General features: G+C 37.6%; 2 protein-coding genes across 2 annotated transcripts in view; one reads left to right on the forward strand and one right to left on the reverse strand.

Annotated features, from left to right (window-relative positions):
• Positions 1 to 6011, reverse strand: part of LOC106085488 (cytoplasmic dynein 1 light intermediate chain 2) — a 30593-nt gene extending 24582 nt beyond the window's left edge. Inside the window, exon 1 of the mRNA XM_013249755.2 lies at positions 5160 to 6011. Coding sequence (XP_013105209.1) covers positions 5160 to 5269 — 110 coding nt within the window. The 5' untranslated portion in view covers positions 5270 to 6011. The remainder of the gene's footprint in view (positions 1 to 5159) is intronic.
• Positions 6012 to 8009: 1998 nt separating this feature from the next.
• Positions 8010 to 10138, forward strand: LOC106085495 (V-type proton ATPase subunit d 1). The gene is made up of 3 exons (XM_013249767.2): positions 8010 to 8356; positions 8685 to 9193; positions 9253 to 10138. The coding sequence occupies exons 1-3, from the start codon at positions 8230 to 8232 to the stop codon at positions 9667 to 9669; spliced, it is 1053 nt and encodes a 350-aa protein (XP_013105221.1). The 5' UTR covers positions 8010 to 8229; the 3' UTR covers positions 9670 to 10138.
• The last annotated feature ends 8998 nt before the right edge of the window (positions 10139 to 19136 follow it).

Consider the following 19136-nt stretch of genomic DNA (forward strand, 5'->3'; position numbering starts at 1 on the left):
GCGACCACATTTAAGCCTATTCCTACTTTGTGGAGCATAGAGTGGTTGTTATTGTAGCCACATACTTGCATGCCAAGCTGAGCTCTGCAGTCCATAGAGATCCATAAAATAATATTTACATACATAACTTCAAGCTCTTAAAGAAAATAACGCAAAAATGTGTCTCATTATTAAGAGACCGATGAAAAAACATACTGGAAGTGTGGCAAATTGGTGTTGTTTATATTCTCGTCTCTACATACATTAAAAGAACTGGCTGGCAGTAGTTAGGCAGGCACCCTTTACTTGCCAAAATGATGTCAACACCACCAGGCTAGGTTACTACCAAAACAACAATAAAAATGTACATATATATATATTTATAGAAAAATTTAGACAGCCGTATGATGGGTATTGTTAGCGGTTCGGCTCGATTGTTGTGGCCACAATTATTAAAATCAATACACAGACGGGCCAGACGTTGGGTAAGCAACAAATATTAAAACTTGTTCCGTCGTTTCTCTTCGCATCGCTTTGTCTTATCAACCGTTTTACTTCAGTATGATTTTCGCATTTGTATTTGAATGAAATATTTTTTTCATATGCATACGCTTATTGAATATTAATAAGCTTTGAAATAGTTCCAATAACCGTTCACGCAAGGCATCTCCCATTCGCAACGATTGGGAGGCTATATGAGGTGTAATGATTCATACCGAGGCGATGTGTTAAGCCATGGAGATATTTAATATGTAATTAAAATATGAGATTTTGAACGAAATCATGAGAATTTATTATACCATTATTAGGTTATATTGAGATTAAAATTTAAATATTTTTTAGGCACGGGATTACCAAGAGCCCCATACAGGCTGGAACTTTGAGCTCCGATTTGTGTGGTGTTCATTGTTATCACGAGAAGCTTAGCTGCGAGCTACCGTCCACAGGTTGCGGATAGTATGGCGGACAATCCGCAGTATCGAGCGGAGACTCTCATTGAGAGACAGGGCGGCACCGGCTCTTGCATAAATACTGAGTGCCTATGATGATATACCATGTAAAACTTCTCTCCAAAGAGGTGTCGCACTGCGAAACACCGTTCGGACTCGGCTATAAAAAGGAGGCCCCTTATCATTGAGCTTAAAACTTGAATCGGACTGTACCTTAGTGGAATAATCATGGGGAAAATTTGCAAATTTGCATTTTTGCCTATGATGTTCGATATGACAAGGCGAGGCATTGACGCCTTTCATTGACCCTCAGTGAGAGACAAGGCGGCACCGGCTCTTGCATAAATACTGAGTGCCTATAATGCTATACCATGTAAAACTTCTCTCCAAAGAGGTGTCGCACTGCGAAACACCGTTCGGACTCGGCTATAAAAAGGAGGCCCCTTATCATTGAGCTTAAAACTCGAATCGGACTGTACCTTAGTGGAATAATCATGGGGAAAATTTGCAAATTTGCATTTTTGCCTATGATGTTCGATATGACAAGGCGAGGCATTGACGCCATTCAATAACCAAGGGCCATCATATTCCCGCTGTGATCAGTCTTTTGAATCGAGACGAGCTTACTCACCTATAGGAGCTAGAGGAGGATCGCTACCTCCACATATAGACAGGTGGCTACAACAACAACAACAAATACTCCTTTGGAGTGGAGATGCATTTTTTAGGATTTTTAGTTGCTTAACGCTTTAGCTTGTAGATTGACCGCATCTTTAGAGCCTGTCTGAATAAGCCTTATGGCAACAAAAAAATTTCTTATTTTGTCCAAAAAATGTATATCTATCACTAACGGCCTAAGTGTGTCGCTAAAAAGTTATAGGTTAGGTTAGGTTGAAAAGAGGGTGCGGATAATAATCGGCCTAAGCCAATAATGTGGTTTTAATGCTAAAAAGTAACCTCGAGAAAATTGAAGTCAGGATTTCCTTGGGGTTTTAGGTTCGATTCACACTAACGGCCTAAGTGTGCCTTTAAAAAGTTATAGGATAGGTTAGGTTGAAAAGAAGATGCGGATAATAATCGACTTAAGCCAATGATGTGTTTTAAATACTAAAAAGTAACCTCGAGAAAATTCAAGTCAGGAATTTCTTGGGGTTTTACGTTTGATTCCCACTACGGCCTATGTTAAATTAGGTAAGAGTCGCAGTCCTTTACAGACTCACAATTTTAAGTCAATTGTGATACCACACAGTAACGACAGACCAAGGCACTGGTACTCCAAGCACGCTACCAACTCGGCTACCGGGGATCCCCATTAACTGCCTAAATGTGTCGCTAAAAAATCATAGGTTAGATTGAAAAGAGTGTGCGTATAATAATCGACCTAAGCCAATGATGTGCTTTAAATACCAAAAAGTAACCTCGAGAAAATTGAAGTTAGGAATTCCTTGCTATTTACAAAATCCCTAATTGTTCTTAAGTTGGTTACCCACCCAGTATTGTGTCCCCACCTTACTGCCAGTTTCCGTTAGCCGCGAAAACCGGGCAATGGTATAGGAAATGCTCCAGCATCTCATGCAAGAAAGTGGTTAGAAGAAGAACAACATCATCTTCGCAACTTCCCCTACATATGACATCATTTTCTGCATAAGTATGCCGAAAGCTATACCAATCTGCTTCTTACTTCCTTTCAGTAAAAAAAAGATTTCCCCATAGGATTTTCATCGTTTTGCTGACCATTCCATAGAGGCCACCGTTGCGCTGAGTTTAGTTACCATGTCCGTCTGACACTGAAAGCCTGGCTTCGAATCCTGGCGAGAACATCGGTACGCAAAATGATGCGGATTGTGTTATTCCCAGAGAAGGCGTAAATGTCCACTTATATTCAAAGACAGATGACAATTTTATCGTCCCTGATGGCCAGTTGACTCTTCACGCTCGACGTGTTCTTTAAAGTTATGTTCATGGGCAAATTTGCATTTTGCACACATTTTAGGTCTCAGAGTCGTAGGTCAGGGTTTAGTGACCGTGGGAAGGAACCGGCCATGGATTACCATCGTTCCCTTTATTATTAACCAATTATTTGATCATGGTTACACTGGCACAATGGTGTGAACAAAATATTGATTTTAAATTTCTTTCTTATACTTGACTCGAAGAAACATTCTAGTTACTTTGGTATTTTCTCCCTCAATTTTTATTTTAATCTGTTTTTTAGTTATTTAACGATTCAATTATAAACCCTTCTTATGTGAAGTTGAATCGAGACAAAATTCAATCGTCCCCATGGTGGGCCATCAGAGCCAACACCAAAACCTTGTTAATGTCAAGTATTTTCTCCCTGTTTTTGGGTTTAATTTGAAGTTTTACCAACTATTCGTGGCTTTGAAATAAGATAATGTTCTGCAACTCATTCAAGCGGAGACAGTGGGAAGCCGGGCGGCACCGGCTCTTGCACAAACACTGAGTACCTGTGATGCTCGATATGACACGGCGAAATATTGGCGCCGAAACGAACTTGCTCACCTACAAGAGGTTTGACGAGGATCGCCACCTCCACATGAAAATGTGGCTACAACATCAACATTGAGAGCCTTGTGACCATGATAGAATGTCTTTTTTCAAAGAATGAAGAAGTAGTTGAAGAAGTGCTGCCTAGAAGATTGGAAAAAATGGTTGACACACATGTACGAGTGTTATGTAATTTCGTTTTTCCAATGAATATAACCCCATAACAAACAAATAGACATGATAAAAAATAAATAATATGTATGAACCCCCCCAAATCCTATTGTTTGAAGTAGATAAGCATCAAAAAGACATTTCTTTAAATCCCATATGATAAAATTAACACGCATCACTGAATTTCTCAAATTCCATACCCGATCGTCAGTCTGTTATGGAGAATTTTGATTTTCAAGACAGCATTATAATGTATTAATGCGTTTTTCTGCATTCGGAAAACCAAAAATGTATATGAATTCCATAATCGCCTAAAATGGTTAGTAACAATCTATTTTGAACTAATTAAAATAAGAAAAACAAGCCAGCACTGCTGATACAGCTGATATCTTTCGCACCTTGCCGCAGCAGTGAAGTGTCAAAATTATACAAACAATAGCAACAACAACACGAGACATTTGTTTGTTAATGATGATAAACCCCCTGAGCTCGTATCTCAAATGGCCACGAAACGAAAACAGAGAGCGAACGGTGAAGAAGAAACCTACTGTAAGGCTATGTTCATCGACAATATGCCAACCAGCCATCCATAACGTGTGTATGGCCCAAATGCATCCACTTAAATCCACAAATTTTACTCTAGCAGAAAATCTGTAACATTAAGAAACTGCACAATCCACCCGTTGGGTGGAAGGGGGTTGTGGGGTAAATAATACAAAGTGCATGAAAAATAATTCCCATGGCCAAAAATTGGAAAATATAATTAAGAGCAAAATAAATAATAAAACCAAAACGTTGGACGAAGAGCGTTGAGAGTGACGCAGAAGGGAAGAGAAAACTATGAAATATATAAACGTCAGCTTCTACAACGACAACTAAGTTGATCATCATCGTAGTCGTTTTGCCTTATGATGACACATCGCATTGAGCTCCCTCTCAATTTGCCCCCCTCTGTCTTCCCTTAACCAAATTTCAAGAGAAACACCAAACAAATGAAGTCAACAAAAAAAATGTGAGAAATGTTAAACAATAACAACAACATAGTGAAAAAAATTCGGGTAGAAAGGTAAGAAATTAACAACGAATTGTGCAAACAGGGGAAATGTGCAAAAAGACAATACGAGAAGATGATTATGATGATGGTGGTATTTGCTGGTGGTCGTCGTTGTTTATTGGTTTACATAGCTAGGCATTTTTGGGGTTAGAATGAAGTGAAATGGAGTGATTAACGAAGGAAACAATAAAAACAAAACTTGCAGTCCCAACAAGGGGAGCCACCTCCCCTGTAAGAAAATACACCCACACACAATAATCCCACAAGCTTACATTCACAGCAGCACCACCAGCAAACGACCCGACCACAGAAATGTAACACACCACACACAAGACATAATGAATGCAAAGTGCAAGTTTATGGCGAATAGAAAAAATAGAAACAGGTATTTTTTTTCCTTCCTTCGTTCGAGCGAGCCCTCCTATCGATGAGTAATCTTTCATCTCGGAGATTGCAAATCCCAACATATTGTAGGTACGAAGAAAAATAAAACTTACCATAGGTTTTCTTTGTCAGCATTTGCAGCAGCATCCTTTTTCTTTGAAGTAAAGGATGATGTCAGAGCAGCATTGCTGCCATTCACTTGTATACCCATATCCAACGCCATCTTCCACAGCTAACCGAAGACGATGATGGATGGATAAATGGTGGATCTATATAGTCAACACCCAAACAGACTCTTCTGGCCTTGGCAGCTCGATTCTTCCGGTTTACGATTACAAATAATAATAATTTGGTTTGTAAATGGAAAAATTTAAATGTTTGTTTAACGTTTCACGCTCTCTTTTGCTGTTAGTCTTGCTTCCAACTTATTCAAAAACTTTTGGACCACTTTTTTGTTTATTTAATCCGAATTTTTAGGTTGCGTATTTTTTTGTTTTGCTGATGATGGGGCAAAAGAATATTTTTAGCCGCTACGTTCAATCACTCAATGGTGGTTTTTACTGGCTTTTATGAGTGTTACCGCTTTTAGCTGCCCCTCTTTCTATTTTCAAGTCCAATTGGGAGTTTTCGTTTTCTTTTCTTTTTTTCTTTCTTTTGTGTGGTTTGGTTGCCTTTTTTGAACTGTTAAAATTCACAATGATGACTTTCGTTTCGATTTTCCCCAATATATTTTCCGTTTCAAATAGTGTTAATACAAGGGGAATTTGCTAGAATGCTTAAAGTGATTGCTGTTTATCCAAAATGTAACAATTAATTAGGATTTAATTAGATTTCGCACAACACCATCAATGAGAAAAAATTACGTTCTTCTTTCGTATGTTCGTTTGTGCTGCTGGGCTAAACAGAGATGCTAAATTTTGTACTGCGCAAAGGAAAGTGGAAAAGAAACGAAAATAAATATGACTGTGGTTTTAAATAGGGGAGCATTAGACAATGTGATTTGTCAACTGCAAAGCCTTGTGCATACCAGGATGCACTTATAACGTAGGTTATGTGAACAGCTGAGTACATTTTTTTGATGATCAAAGGCTTGATAACATAGCTGTGGTTTTTTCTAAAATCGTAAAAAGAGTTTTTATTTGATCCGATATTCCACATATAAGCTAAAAAACAGTGCTATAATGATGAAAATACAAATACAGAAAAGATTTGAAGAAGATAAGTTATACATCCAAGTTTATTTCTAACACCACTTTGACATTTCAATTTACGCCATTTGCGACTCAAGGTAGTTTCGTTGAGGGTACATTTTTGTTGTTGTGCTATCGCCGCTACCTCTTAATTGCATCATGGTATATACTCATGGCGAAATAATTCAAAGTTTTGTACAACAACCACAAATCATATGGTCCAATCTGCTATCTTGTCATCATGCTGATCGTAGTTTTGCCAACACACGCTAAGAAATTTGTGTGCATACGAGTGTATACGTGTGCGTACATGAGCATAGAATATGCGAGAAAGAAGATAACAACAAAGAGAATGCAAACTAAAATCTGTCATCTTAATACCGTCAAACCTGGCCAGCTGCTAACGGCCACCTTTTTAAATAAAAAACATATTTGAAGAAGATAAATTGTAAAAAAACGTTTATTTCTAAACTAACTTTGACTTTTATTTACGGCTTTTGAAAGGATTCACTAATAGAAGGTTAGGTCACATGCAAAACACAAAGTGGATAGGCCCCATAAACATCATTAAGGATGTCAAATCTGACGATTGAAAATGTCATCATATAGGACAGGATTCACTAATAGAAGGTTAGGTCACATGCAAAAACACAAAGTGGATAGGCCCCATAAACATCATTAAGGATGTCAAATCTGACGATTGAAAATGTCATCATATAGGAGAAAACGTAAACAAAGAATGAATGTAAAAAGAGAATAAGTTGACATCCTCAATGCCAAGTACTGCCAAATATTAAAAAAAAAGTATATCGGCTGATCGCTTGGCTTAACCTTATTCAGTGAATCCTGCATATAGGAGAAAACGTAAACAAAGAATGAATGTAAAAAGAGAACAAGTTGACATCCTCAATGCCAAGTACTGCCAAATATTAAAAAAAAAGTATATCGGCTGATCGCTTGGCTTAACCTTATTCAGTGAATCCTGGGCTTTTGCCAATCAAGATAGTTTCGTTGGGGGTAGATTTTTGTTGTTGTGCTAATGACGCTACCTCTTAATTGTACCATATGTTTGCAGTATCTGGTCCTGTGCGCACATACTTTCATGTGGCGTTCCTCTTCAATCTCTTAAAGATGAGCAAGCACGTCGCGGTCTATACGACCGACTGCCGCGGGAACATGATAAAAATTGGTTAGTTAAAAGCGCCAATAACTCGTCTTGTCGTATCGAGCATCATAGGCACTCAGTATGTAAGCAAGAGCCGGTGCCACTCGGCCTCTCACTGAGACTCTCCACTCGATTCCGCTGATTGTCCGTTTTGTACAAAAAATTGTAAAATAAACAAAATTTTACAGATAACGCAATAAAATAAAAATCTTAACAATAGTGCATCATAACATCTTCGATAGAGTGTGAAAAATACAATTTCTAAAACACCATAACTAGTGTGAACGGTTGAGATAAACAAAGAATGAATGTAAAAAGTTGACATGCTCAATGCCAAATACTGCAAAAATAAAAAAAAAAATGTGTATCCGTTGATCGCTCGGCTTAACCTTATTCAGTGAATCCTGCAAGTCTATGTAGGCATGGCATGAGCCTTCCTTGGCAGCATACGAAAGGGTTCATTCAGATTCAATAATGTAGTGCTAAGGTTCCATCACAATAAAAATTACGTTATTACGTGGCGATTACGTTACTGCGCATTCATTCATATTTATTGGAACTCTTTTCACAATGGTTGAACTTTTAAAAACCGTTGGCAACACCAAGCTAGTCATATGACAGCTGAAGGCGACAAAAAGAAATAGAGAAAAAGTATTTTTCCTCCCAGTCATATTAACTCAGTGGCGAAAAATCTCCTTGTTCTTTATTAAAAAGAAACAAATTAAAACCACCATTTAGGAGATTTAGGAAGATTATATATCTTTTAATCAACTCAACGATATAAGCTTGTGTATTTTGTGAAGTTCAAGGAAATAACACAGATTCAAGATGACTGGCTCTGGATTTATGTTCAACATTGATGGTGGTTACTTGGAAGGTTTGTGCCGTGGATTCAAGTGTGGTATCCTTAAACAGTCGGACTACTTGAATTTGGTGCAATGTGAAACTTTGGAAGGTAAGTAATGGTTGAAATAAATATATATATACAAAATATATTTTAATTTTGATCAGGAATCAGAGTGAAAAACTAACACTACAAGGGCAAGTCATGTGACATATGAATGTGTGTGTGTGTGCACTATAGGGGCACCTTTTGTGGGAATGAATGAATGTTCATGTAGAATGAGTGTGAAAGAGATAGCAAGAAAATAATTATTGTAAGGGGGAATCAACGAAATGAAAGAAATATTGCCTAGACGGTTTGTCTTGTGATTGTTTTCATTGACAAGATTGCCTATTTGTTATCAGAGTTTTAAGTTGTTTTTTTTTTCTTCCTTCTGCAGATCTAAAACTACATTTGCAGAGCACTGATTATGGCTCCTTTTTGGCGAACGAACCCTCTCCTTTGTCAGTGTCAGTCATTGATGATAAGCTGCGTGAGAAGTTGGTCATTGAATTCCAACATATGCGTAATCATGCTGTGGAGCCATTGGCCAGTTTCCTGGATTTCATAACTTATGGTTATATGATTGATAACATTATTTTGTTGATCACTGGTACCCTTCACCAACGCCCCATTTCTGAGTTGATTCCCAAGTGTCATCCTTTGGGCAGCTTCGAACAAATGGAGGCCATTCATGTGGCTGCCACTCCAGCTGAATTGTACAATGCCGTCTTGGTTGACACACCATTGGCTCCCTTCTTTGTGGATTGTATTTCGGAACAGGATTTGGATGAAATGAACATTGAGATCATCCGTAACACCTTGTACAAAGCTTATTTGGAAGCTTTCTATGATTTCTGCAAAAACATGGGTGGCTCCACTGCCGATGTTATGTGTGAAATTTTGGCTGTAAGTTTCTACTTTAGTGCAAACTTTTCTTTGGTTAATATGTTTGCTTTTATTTTTAGTTTGAAGCTGATCGCCGTGCCATCATCATTACCATCAATTCATTTGGCACTGAATTGTCCAAAGATGACCGCGCCAAATTGTATCCCCGTTGCGGCAAAATGAACCCTGATGGTTTGGCTGCATTGGCCCGTGCCGATGACTATGAACAAGTGAAAACTGTGGCTGAATACTACGCCGAATATGCTGCCCTTTTCGATGGCTCCGGCAACAATCCTGGCGACAAGACCCTGGAAGACAAATTCTTTGAACACGAAGTCAAATTGAATGTCTTCGCTTTCTTGCAACAATTCCACTTTGGTGTGTTCTATGCCTACTTGAAATTGAAGGAACAGGAATGTCGTAATATTGTTTGGATTGCCGAATGTGTAGCTCAAAAACATCGTGCGAAAATTGACAACTATATTCCCATCTTCTAAATTGTATTAGAGTAAAACCTCACACAAAACTATGTTGTTGGCGAGAGCACACTAAGGACAAAGCGGCATTTGTCATTGAAGTCCAAATGTTTGGTTCAAAACCTCCCCCCTCCCCTATCCCGTTCGACACATGTTTTATTGGTACATATAAGTATTTTTTGTTGTTGTTTTATAAGTTGTGTCCTCACATTGCAACTTCTTTTTCGCTTTAACTATTTTAATAATCATCCGTTCTTGTGTATTTTCTTTCTTTTTTGTCTGTGTGTAAAAATTTTGATGGCTTTAAATTATCTACCTACTACATTGACCATCTGCAACTACCACAAAACACATTAATTTCATAAAATGATAAGAAAAACTAATTATCCAACTATTATAAATACTATAAAATGAAATTGTATACATATTGTTAGCGACTTATATTAATTGTGTAAAAAAATACAAATACTTAAATATTGTGCAAATAATATATGAAATATATAAACAGTTTCCAACATTCCTTTACACAAACAATAATACTCATTACTTTTGGGAAGGAGACTGCAAAAAGCTTTGTGTTTGTTAGGAATTTTTATAACAAGCAGACCTGCTTTGTTGGTATTTTGAACCAAAATGTTGGCTGTAGCCATTGATTTGTTTTTTTAAGAATAGGATTATTTTTATAAGTTTTAATTTTTTTTAGAAAATTTCGATAAACTGAATTTTCATATACAAATTTCAACAAAATTTGTTTATCATAAAACAATTTAAAGCATATTTGATTTTCGTACAAAATTTTGCCGGGAGGTTGTCAGACACAAATTTATGGCATGTTCCCTTATGATGCTGAATGCTTGCATGTAAAATATATTCCAGTAGTGGTTATCAGCCATATAAAACTTGTTGTTGTAACCATATATTTGGATGTGAAAACGACTCGGTCCGGCGTATACGGCCGATCGCCGCGGGAAAATGATGACGATTGGTAATATTACTTGTCTACAAAGAGGTGTTGTGAGTCGTTCGAACTCGTCTATGTATTGTTATACTATAAGTCTCCACGCAGTCCCTTAAATGGAATGTTCTCGGATAAATTTTCATTTGCAAAATTTGATTTTGATACAAATTATTCGATGAATTTTGACTTTTCTAGAAAATTTTGACAAAATTAAATTTTCATCGTGAAGCTAAGTTCCCCCGCAGGTCGGAAACTCGTTTTTGATTTGAGACCCATGGTTTCGGCAGAAGTCTTAAAATTTGAATTCTTCGCAGATTAAGCGCATTGAGCTACCACCTAAGATTTGTGCTAAGAAAAAATTCCGAGACATCATTAACACAGAGCGCTTGCTTTATACCAGCCGGTCGAATACCCAAGTGCGGTTATGCTTCATGGCGTAGGCAGTGGCACTCACACACGAGGGTAGTGGGATTAGCTACTTCGATCCTATTAACCCCAGAATCATGGAACATAATCCGGAAATCAATAGGGTGGTCATCGAACACAAGCGGAATTTATGGATAGAGCACATGAAGCAAAGGAACTTAGGTGCCAGCATGCACAAGCTGTGGTCTACTGTTAAGTTACTTTCGAACCCCTGCAAGAGCGATGATAGGACTTCAGTCATTTTTGGCGACGTAACAGTGACTTATTCGAAAAGATGCGCCTGGCTACCTAACCGTCAATTTAATGAACACCGAGAGTGGCAAGTCAAGGAGCAGAGCTATTCGTCGTATTCGTGGACTCTAAGCCGACAAACGACATCCGCAGCGCCAAGTCGTCCAAGGGGCTAAGCCCCGACGGAATCTCTACAGTCTATAGTGCATGGCGTTCTCATAAACCACTGTGATCATAGACCAGAGTGATCTAGTTACGCAAATCTGGCAAGGATTCAAGTAAGGGAGTGTCGTTCTCCCTTCTTTCCATTTGCAGGGCACCAGCACGAATTGCGTAGATTTCATAACACGACGACTGCTTTGAACACAATCGCTACAAATATTAACCGTTGTCTAAATCAGTTCAGAGCATGCGATAGGACGATCGTCGCGGTCAGCCATGTCAAACAGGATGCGCTATCCTCAACTATTTTAACACGTCCCTCCTGTCTGGCCTTAACCATTGAATTACAAATTATCTGAATGGTCGTTTATGGAATTCAGAGATAAAAATCTGAAGTCCCGTAAAGTAAAACAAAGGTGTTCCCTAAAGCGTGGTGATATCTGTGGCACGGTTTAATTACTCCTTCTCCTCTATTCCACACCCTCCAGACGATGTTGAGAACGTATCATATGCGGACGATTGTATAATCATGGATTTGGTTCCCCTTGTTGATGACATTTGTGTGAGGTTGAACTACTACCTTGCCAACTTCAACATCTTCAGCCATACTGTTCACTCCGTGGACAGCGGAGATGCATGCGCAGTTGGATATGATAGTCGAATGTTTAAAAATTCCGACCTCAATCTATCCCAAAATATTTGGTGTCACATTAGAATTCTTTATAGGTCTTCCACACATGCCAGTGAAATTGGCGACAAGGTCAGGAGTAGAAACAAGGTTCTTAAGTCGCTTACCGGGCAGCACTCTCTAGTTAAACAACCTGCAAAGCAGTTGGCCGGTCAGTAATAAACTATGCAGCGCCAGTTTGGATTAACCAGTAGAGCAATATGCAGTGGAATAACATTCAGAGCTGTAAGAAGAAAGAAAGGAAGAAGAAACGTAGGGCTCTACGTACACTATAAATGTCCTAATTTTAAAGATTCGAGCCAATGATTAGAAGAAGTGAACATTCCCTTTGGTGAAAAATATATCCGTTTAGGTTAATAAATCCTTAACTTTGCGTTTTATTATTAAAGACAAAAATCTAAAGCGATGGTCAAAATATCCTTGAAAGTAAGGACATTGTCCTTTGGACAAGACAACAGTGAACCATACTTAAAGGCTCAAAATAGTCTTATCAATAGGAGCGTCTTTAAATGTTGAATTTTGTTATGTATTTTTCAAAAAATAATTATTGGACAATTAGTTATCTATGAAGTTAAATATGAAAAGATCAGCGATCAAAATTTGAAATGGATAGTCATGTCCGTTAGTAAATAGGAAATTAAAGATTGCATCTTAATTTTAAAGTGTTGGTTCTTTGGTTCGTTTTCATTGCTAAAATCCTACGAAAAAGGAAAATCTTAAATTTTGGGCCAACTTTCTCTTCAGTGTAGTGGGCATTGCTTAAGAAGACCACCTCCATCAGCAAATAAGGATCCAATCCATGTGATGGCTCAGCTACATGTTGTCCAACCAGTATCTACTGGCAGTAAATGGAGATAAGACGAATGGATGGTTTCAGCTCCAAAAAGCCTTGCACAACCGAGCAGATAAAGAAAATGGAGAAAGTTGGGAACCACAACTTTGAGACAGTCAGTAACTTTATCTACCTCGGCACCGCCGTAACCGAAACGAATGACACCAATTTTGAGACGAAGATTACACTATACAAGACACTGATACTACCCGTGGTGTTATATGGTTCTGAAGCATGGGTACTTGTGAAAGCAGATGAGGCAGTGCTTGGAGTATTTGACAGAAAGATTTTTCGTAAAATATATGGAACAGTTTGCGTTAACAGAGAATATAGGCGACGTATGAACCACGAGCTGTATGACGACGATAGCATTGTTACACGCATCAAAATACAACGGCTGTGTTGGCTAGGTCATGTTCTCTGAATGGATGAAGAAGCTCCAGCAAAGAAGTCTTTTGAAGGCAAACACGGTGGTATACGCAAAACGGGAAGACCAAAAACCCGATGGAAAGATCAAGTTGTGGGAGACACCTCGAAACTTGGTGTCAGAGATTTTAGAATGAGCGCAGAAGATCGTGGCGCTTGGAACGCTATTCTACGTTCGGCTAGTGGAACAAATATTCTGTCGTAGCTAATTAAAGTAAAGTAAATTCTAAGCATTTGACCTCACTGTATTCAAAGGCCTCACTGAGGGTGATATATTCTTTTCGAGGATGCCTAAAAGACCGAACATTCGTCCATCAGCCTCAGCGGAATACCCTAACTCAATTTTGACCGAGGACTCATAGTCCTCTTACACTCCACCCCCTCCCAATCTTATCTTTCGGGAAAGCCAATACTGAAGATACTATCTTGCATAGGTCTCTGTTCATAGTAGACTGAGGTCTTACAACCTAAGCGAGCGCAACCTTGGTGACATAGTAAATACCGCAATAATTTGCATGTTGATCTCACTCGATTGCATATTCTGAATCCCTTCCAAAAGCATAGATTCCATTGGTCAACATAATTAAAAAAATTGGCCGTATCCTCCGTACTTTTAGTGTTCCTTTCTGAAATTGGCAGTTTTTCTCCAACAGCTCTTGTTGATGTTAGGGTTATAATTTACGATTTTTATCCAGATTTTCCTTACTTTGAACACTAAAAGAATATCCTGCTTGTTTTGGGATATATATTTGCAAATAAGATGTTTTGTGCTTGATTCTAATATTTTTTTCCTTATTTTTGGGATATATATATTTGAAAAATGAAAAAACTCTATGCTACTTTTTCATATTTGCATTACTTTAAATAGAATTCCATTATTAGGTTCCCCATTTTAAATGTCAGATATGTGTGTGTCTACGGTAATAATCCAGTGGAAGACGAGATGCCAATTACCTGTATTTGCAAATAAGTTTCCACCAAGTATTTTTATATGAAAATAAGTAAAAGCGTGCTAAGTTCGGCCGGGCCGAATCTTATATACCCTCCACCATGGATCGCATTTGTCGAGTTTTTTCCCGGCATCTCTTCTTATGCAAAAAAGGATATAAGAGAAGATTTGCACTACTATTAGAGCGATATCAAGATATGGCCCGGTTTGGACCACAATTAAAATATTGGGTTGCCCAAAAAGTAATTGCGGATTTTTTAAAAGAAAGTAAATGCATTTTTAATAAAACTTAGAATGAACTTTAATCAAATATACTTTTTTTACACTTTTTTCTAAAGCAAGCTAAAAGTAACAGCTGATAACTGACAGAAGAAAGAATGCAATTACAGAGTCACAAGCTGTGAAAAAATTTGTCAACGCCGACTATATGAAAAATCCTCAATTACTTTTTGGGCAACCCAATATATGTTGGAGACCTGTGTAAAATGTCAGCCAATTCGAATAAGAATTGCGCCCTTTGGGGGCTCAAGAAGTAAAATAGAGAGATCGATTTAAATGGGATCTGTATCAGGCTATAGACCGATTCAGACCATATTTAACAAGTATGTTGATGGTCATGAGAGGATCCGTCGTATAAAATTTCAGGCAAATCGGATAATAATTGCGACCTCTAGAGGCTCAAGAAGTCAAGATCCCAGATCGGTTTATATGGCAGCTATATCAGGTTATGGACCGATTTCAACTATTCTTCGCACAGTTGTTGAAAGTAAGAATAAAATATGTCATGGAAAATTTCAGCCAAATCGGATAGGAATTGCGCCCTCTAGAGGCTCAAGAAATCAAGACCCAAGATCTGTTTATATGACAGCTATATAAGGTGATAGACCGATTTGAACCATACTTGGCACAGTTGTTGGATATCATAACAAAACACGTCGTGCAAAATTTCATTCCAATCGGATAAGAATTGCGTACTCTAGAGGCTCAAGAAGTCAAGACCCAAGATCGGTTTATATGGCAGCTATATCAGGTTATGGACCGATTTGAACCATACTTGGCACAGTTGTTGGATATAATAACAAAACACGTCGTGCAAAATTTCATTCCAATCGGATAAGAATTGCGCACTCTAGAGTCTCAAGAAGTCAAGACCCAAGATCGGTTTATATGACAGCTATATCAAAACATGGACCGATATGGCCCATTCACAATACCAACCGACCTACACTAATAAGAAGTATTTGTGCAAAATTTCAAGCGGCTAGCTTTACTCCTTCGAAAGTTAGCATGCTTTCGACAGACAGACGGACAGGCGGACGGACAGACGGACGGACATGGCTATATCGACATAAAATGTCACGACGATCTAGAATATATATACTTTATGGGGTCTCAGACGAATATTTCGAGTAGTTACAAACAGAATGACGAAATTAGTATACCCCCATCCTATGGTGGAGGGTATAACAAGCGGATCAAAAACACAATATCTTCTTTGCGAAGTCATATCGAAAGAAATGATAATCTTATTTTAGCGTTCAGAATAGAGAAAAATATAGAAATTATGGCCCTTAGCTATACATAAAACAAGTAAAAGCGTGCTAAGTTCGACCGGGCCTAATCTTGGGAACACACCACCATGGATTCTGCTAAAAATAAAAATTTATACAAAATAAATTTAGTTGAAGGGCATTATTTTAATTCTCCATACCAAACGTCTGTCCAACCCACAAAAATTAAAGCTTCTAGGAACCGAACAAGGATGATCGAGTGACCGGTTTATATGGGAGCTATATTAGTTTATAGACTGATTTGGATGGTATTTGGCACAGTTGTTGGAAGTCGCAACAGAACACCGAATGCAAAATTTCAGCCAAATCGGACAAAATTGCGGCTTGTAAGGAGTCAAGAAGTCAAATCGGGATATCAGTTTATAGGGGAGCTACATCAGTACTTGGTACAGTTATTGTAAGTCATAACAAAGCACTACATGCAAAATTTTAGCCAAATCGGACAAAAATTGCGGGTTGTAAGGGCTGCAGAAGTCAAATAGGGAGATCGGAATATATGGGAGGAATATCAGGTTTGGACCGAGCTTGGCACAGTTGTTGGAAATCATAACTGCCAAATCGGACAAAAAATGCGACTAACAGTGGCTCAAGAAGACAAATGGACAGATCGGTTTATATATATATATACAGCGTATATGTACTTTAGTAGCCAAAAATGTTTAAAATTCGGCCAAAGTTCTGATAAAAAATTAGGCAGAGGTGCATAGTGCCATTTAGCGTCAATTCACAAAGTTTGCAGGGATAAAATTTTTTTATTGCGATTAATACATACGATTTTTATAAAACTTCCAAATATGACATTTTGATTTCTGCATGAAGAAAAATAAGGTCCCGTCAACATAACACATGCCAACCATAGTGGATGATATGCGAGGGTTGCCTTTTATATTTCGGGATTCGACAACCCTTGTGTTGCAATCTGCCAACTAACAGCTCTATTGTAAAGCTTGACATTTTTGAGATTACACGTACTCAGAACATTTTGATAAACGAGCGCTATTTGTGTTGCTTACAGTAACTTAAAAAATTCATCTCGCCCAAAAAATGGAATTAAATTGTGAACATTTTCGTGCGATTATTTTTTACAACTTTCGACGTGGATTAACTCAACAACAGTGCATCGATAAACTTAATTAAATTTTTGGCGATGGAGCTCCATTAAAGACCAGTGTTTATCGATGGTATGGTGAATTCAACCGAGGCCGTAGTTCACTCCTAGACGAATTTCGTGAAGGTCGTCCAAAATCAGTTGTTGTTCCAAAAACCATTGATGCTATGCGCCAACTAATATTGCAAGATCGTCCTGTGACCTATCGTGAGATTGGGACAATCTAGGCATTAGTGGGACTAGCATACATTAAATATTGCATGAACATTTGACCGTCAAAAAAATTTGTTTGCGTTGGATCCCACATAATTTGTCAATCGCTCAAATAAAAACTCGTGTCGATTTGGAGAAAGAAATGCTGCAAAAATACGATCGCGGTGCTTCGAAACACGTCTATGACATAATAACAGGTGATGAACCGTGGATTACTATGCGCCAACGGATATTGCACGATCGTCCTGTGACCTATTGTAAGATTGGGTCAACCTAGGCATTAGTGGGACTAGCATAGATTCAATATTGCATGAACATTTGACCGTCAAAAAAATTTGTTTGCGTTGGATCCCACACAATTTGTCAATCGCTCAAATAAAAACTCGTGTCGATTTGGAGAAAGAAATGCTGCAAAAATACGGTGATGAACATTGACAGGTGATGAATCGTGGATTTAAGCGTATGAGCCCGAAAGTAAACAGCAGTCGGCTGTATGAGCCAAATACAACAAAGCAAAATATCGCCTATTTTTTCAGAAAAACTGAGCATGTCGTAATCGTGCCACTAGAACAACGCAGAACAGTCAATTCTGAGTGGTACACAACTATTTGTTTGCCAGTTGTCTTCCGAGACATCAAGAAAACTAACCGTCGAAGACAGATCACTCTTCACCACGACAATGCGAGCTCGGATACATCGGCCCAAACAACTGAATTTTTGAGCAACCAAAACATTGATTTGATGGGTCATGACTTGGCACCGAATGACTTCTTCTTATTCCCGTACGTAAAAAATAAAATGAGAGGTCAAAATTTTTCGACACCCGAAGAAACAGTTGATGCGTTCAGAATGCATATTTTGGAGATACCTCAACCATAGTGGCAAAAGTGCTTCGAAAATTCGCTCAAACGCTTGCAAAAGTGTATAGCTCCACATGTATAGATCTTAATGGAGAATATTATGAAAAACAATAAAGCAATTTTCGGTGATTAATATTTGTTTTTGTCCTCTAATCCCGACTATATAAAAGGCAACCCTCGTATAAGATTCAGCAGAGGCAAATTAAACTCGATTTTAATTGCCATTTCTTACTGTTGCCTTTCAAAATAAAAAGTCCATTCACATAATTAGAATATATACCTTTATTTGCATACAAATTGTTTATTTATGGTTTCACATAACTCATACATACATTTATTTGTTCATAAACTTTTGTTAAAATATGATTTTTTTTTTAGATTTCTACTAAAAAAAAACATTTCAAAATTTATTACAAATTCATTAAACTAGGCCATTTTAACCTAATTCCTTTTCGGGCCCAAAATTGTTTTCTCGCGTAATGTACTGCATTCGAAACAGATAAATGTTGCCTATTTAATGTAAAAATACTATATATAAATATTGTTTGTTTTATATATTTATCATTGTATATGAGAAAATTGAAAAAATTGGACTTGTAATACACATTTACGATTTTAAAAATTCATATAACTGTTTTTGGTTATTATTGTAATTGATTGGGGGAGAGGAAAGGAGGGTTGATTGGTAGGAGCATATGGAGCCCGACTTGACTAGTACTGGAAAAATAATTGAATTATTCTAGAAATAAAATTAAGGGTACAGTAATTCAACTCGGAGTGTATAATTCAACTTGTTTTGTTTGCTTGGGAGAGAATTATTTTCAGTGTATTTTCGATATCGTTAACCACTCGGTAGTGTTAAACGCGCACAGAAAAAATATTGGCTTATATTTGACCAATTAAACATGGTATTGATTAATAAAAACATTTTTAGAAAAGTGATTGATTACTTTGATCATTTTTTACATTGAAATTCTATTTACCATTGAATCATTACATGTGATTGGTAAACAAGACGTTTTTAAACAATTTGTTAATTGTACGAATTAAATTGTTATTCAACA

This window comes from Stomoxys calcitrans, chromosome 4, assembly GCF_963082655.1.
Source record: "Stomoxys calcitrans chromosome 4, idStoCalc2.1, whole genome shotgun sequence".
In the NCBI taxonomy this organism is placed as follows: Eukaryota; Metazoa; Arthropoda; class Insecta; order Diptera; family Muscidae; genus Stomoxys; species Stomoxys calcitrans.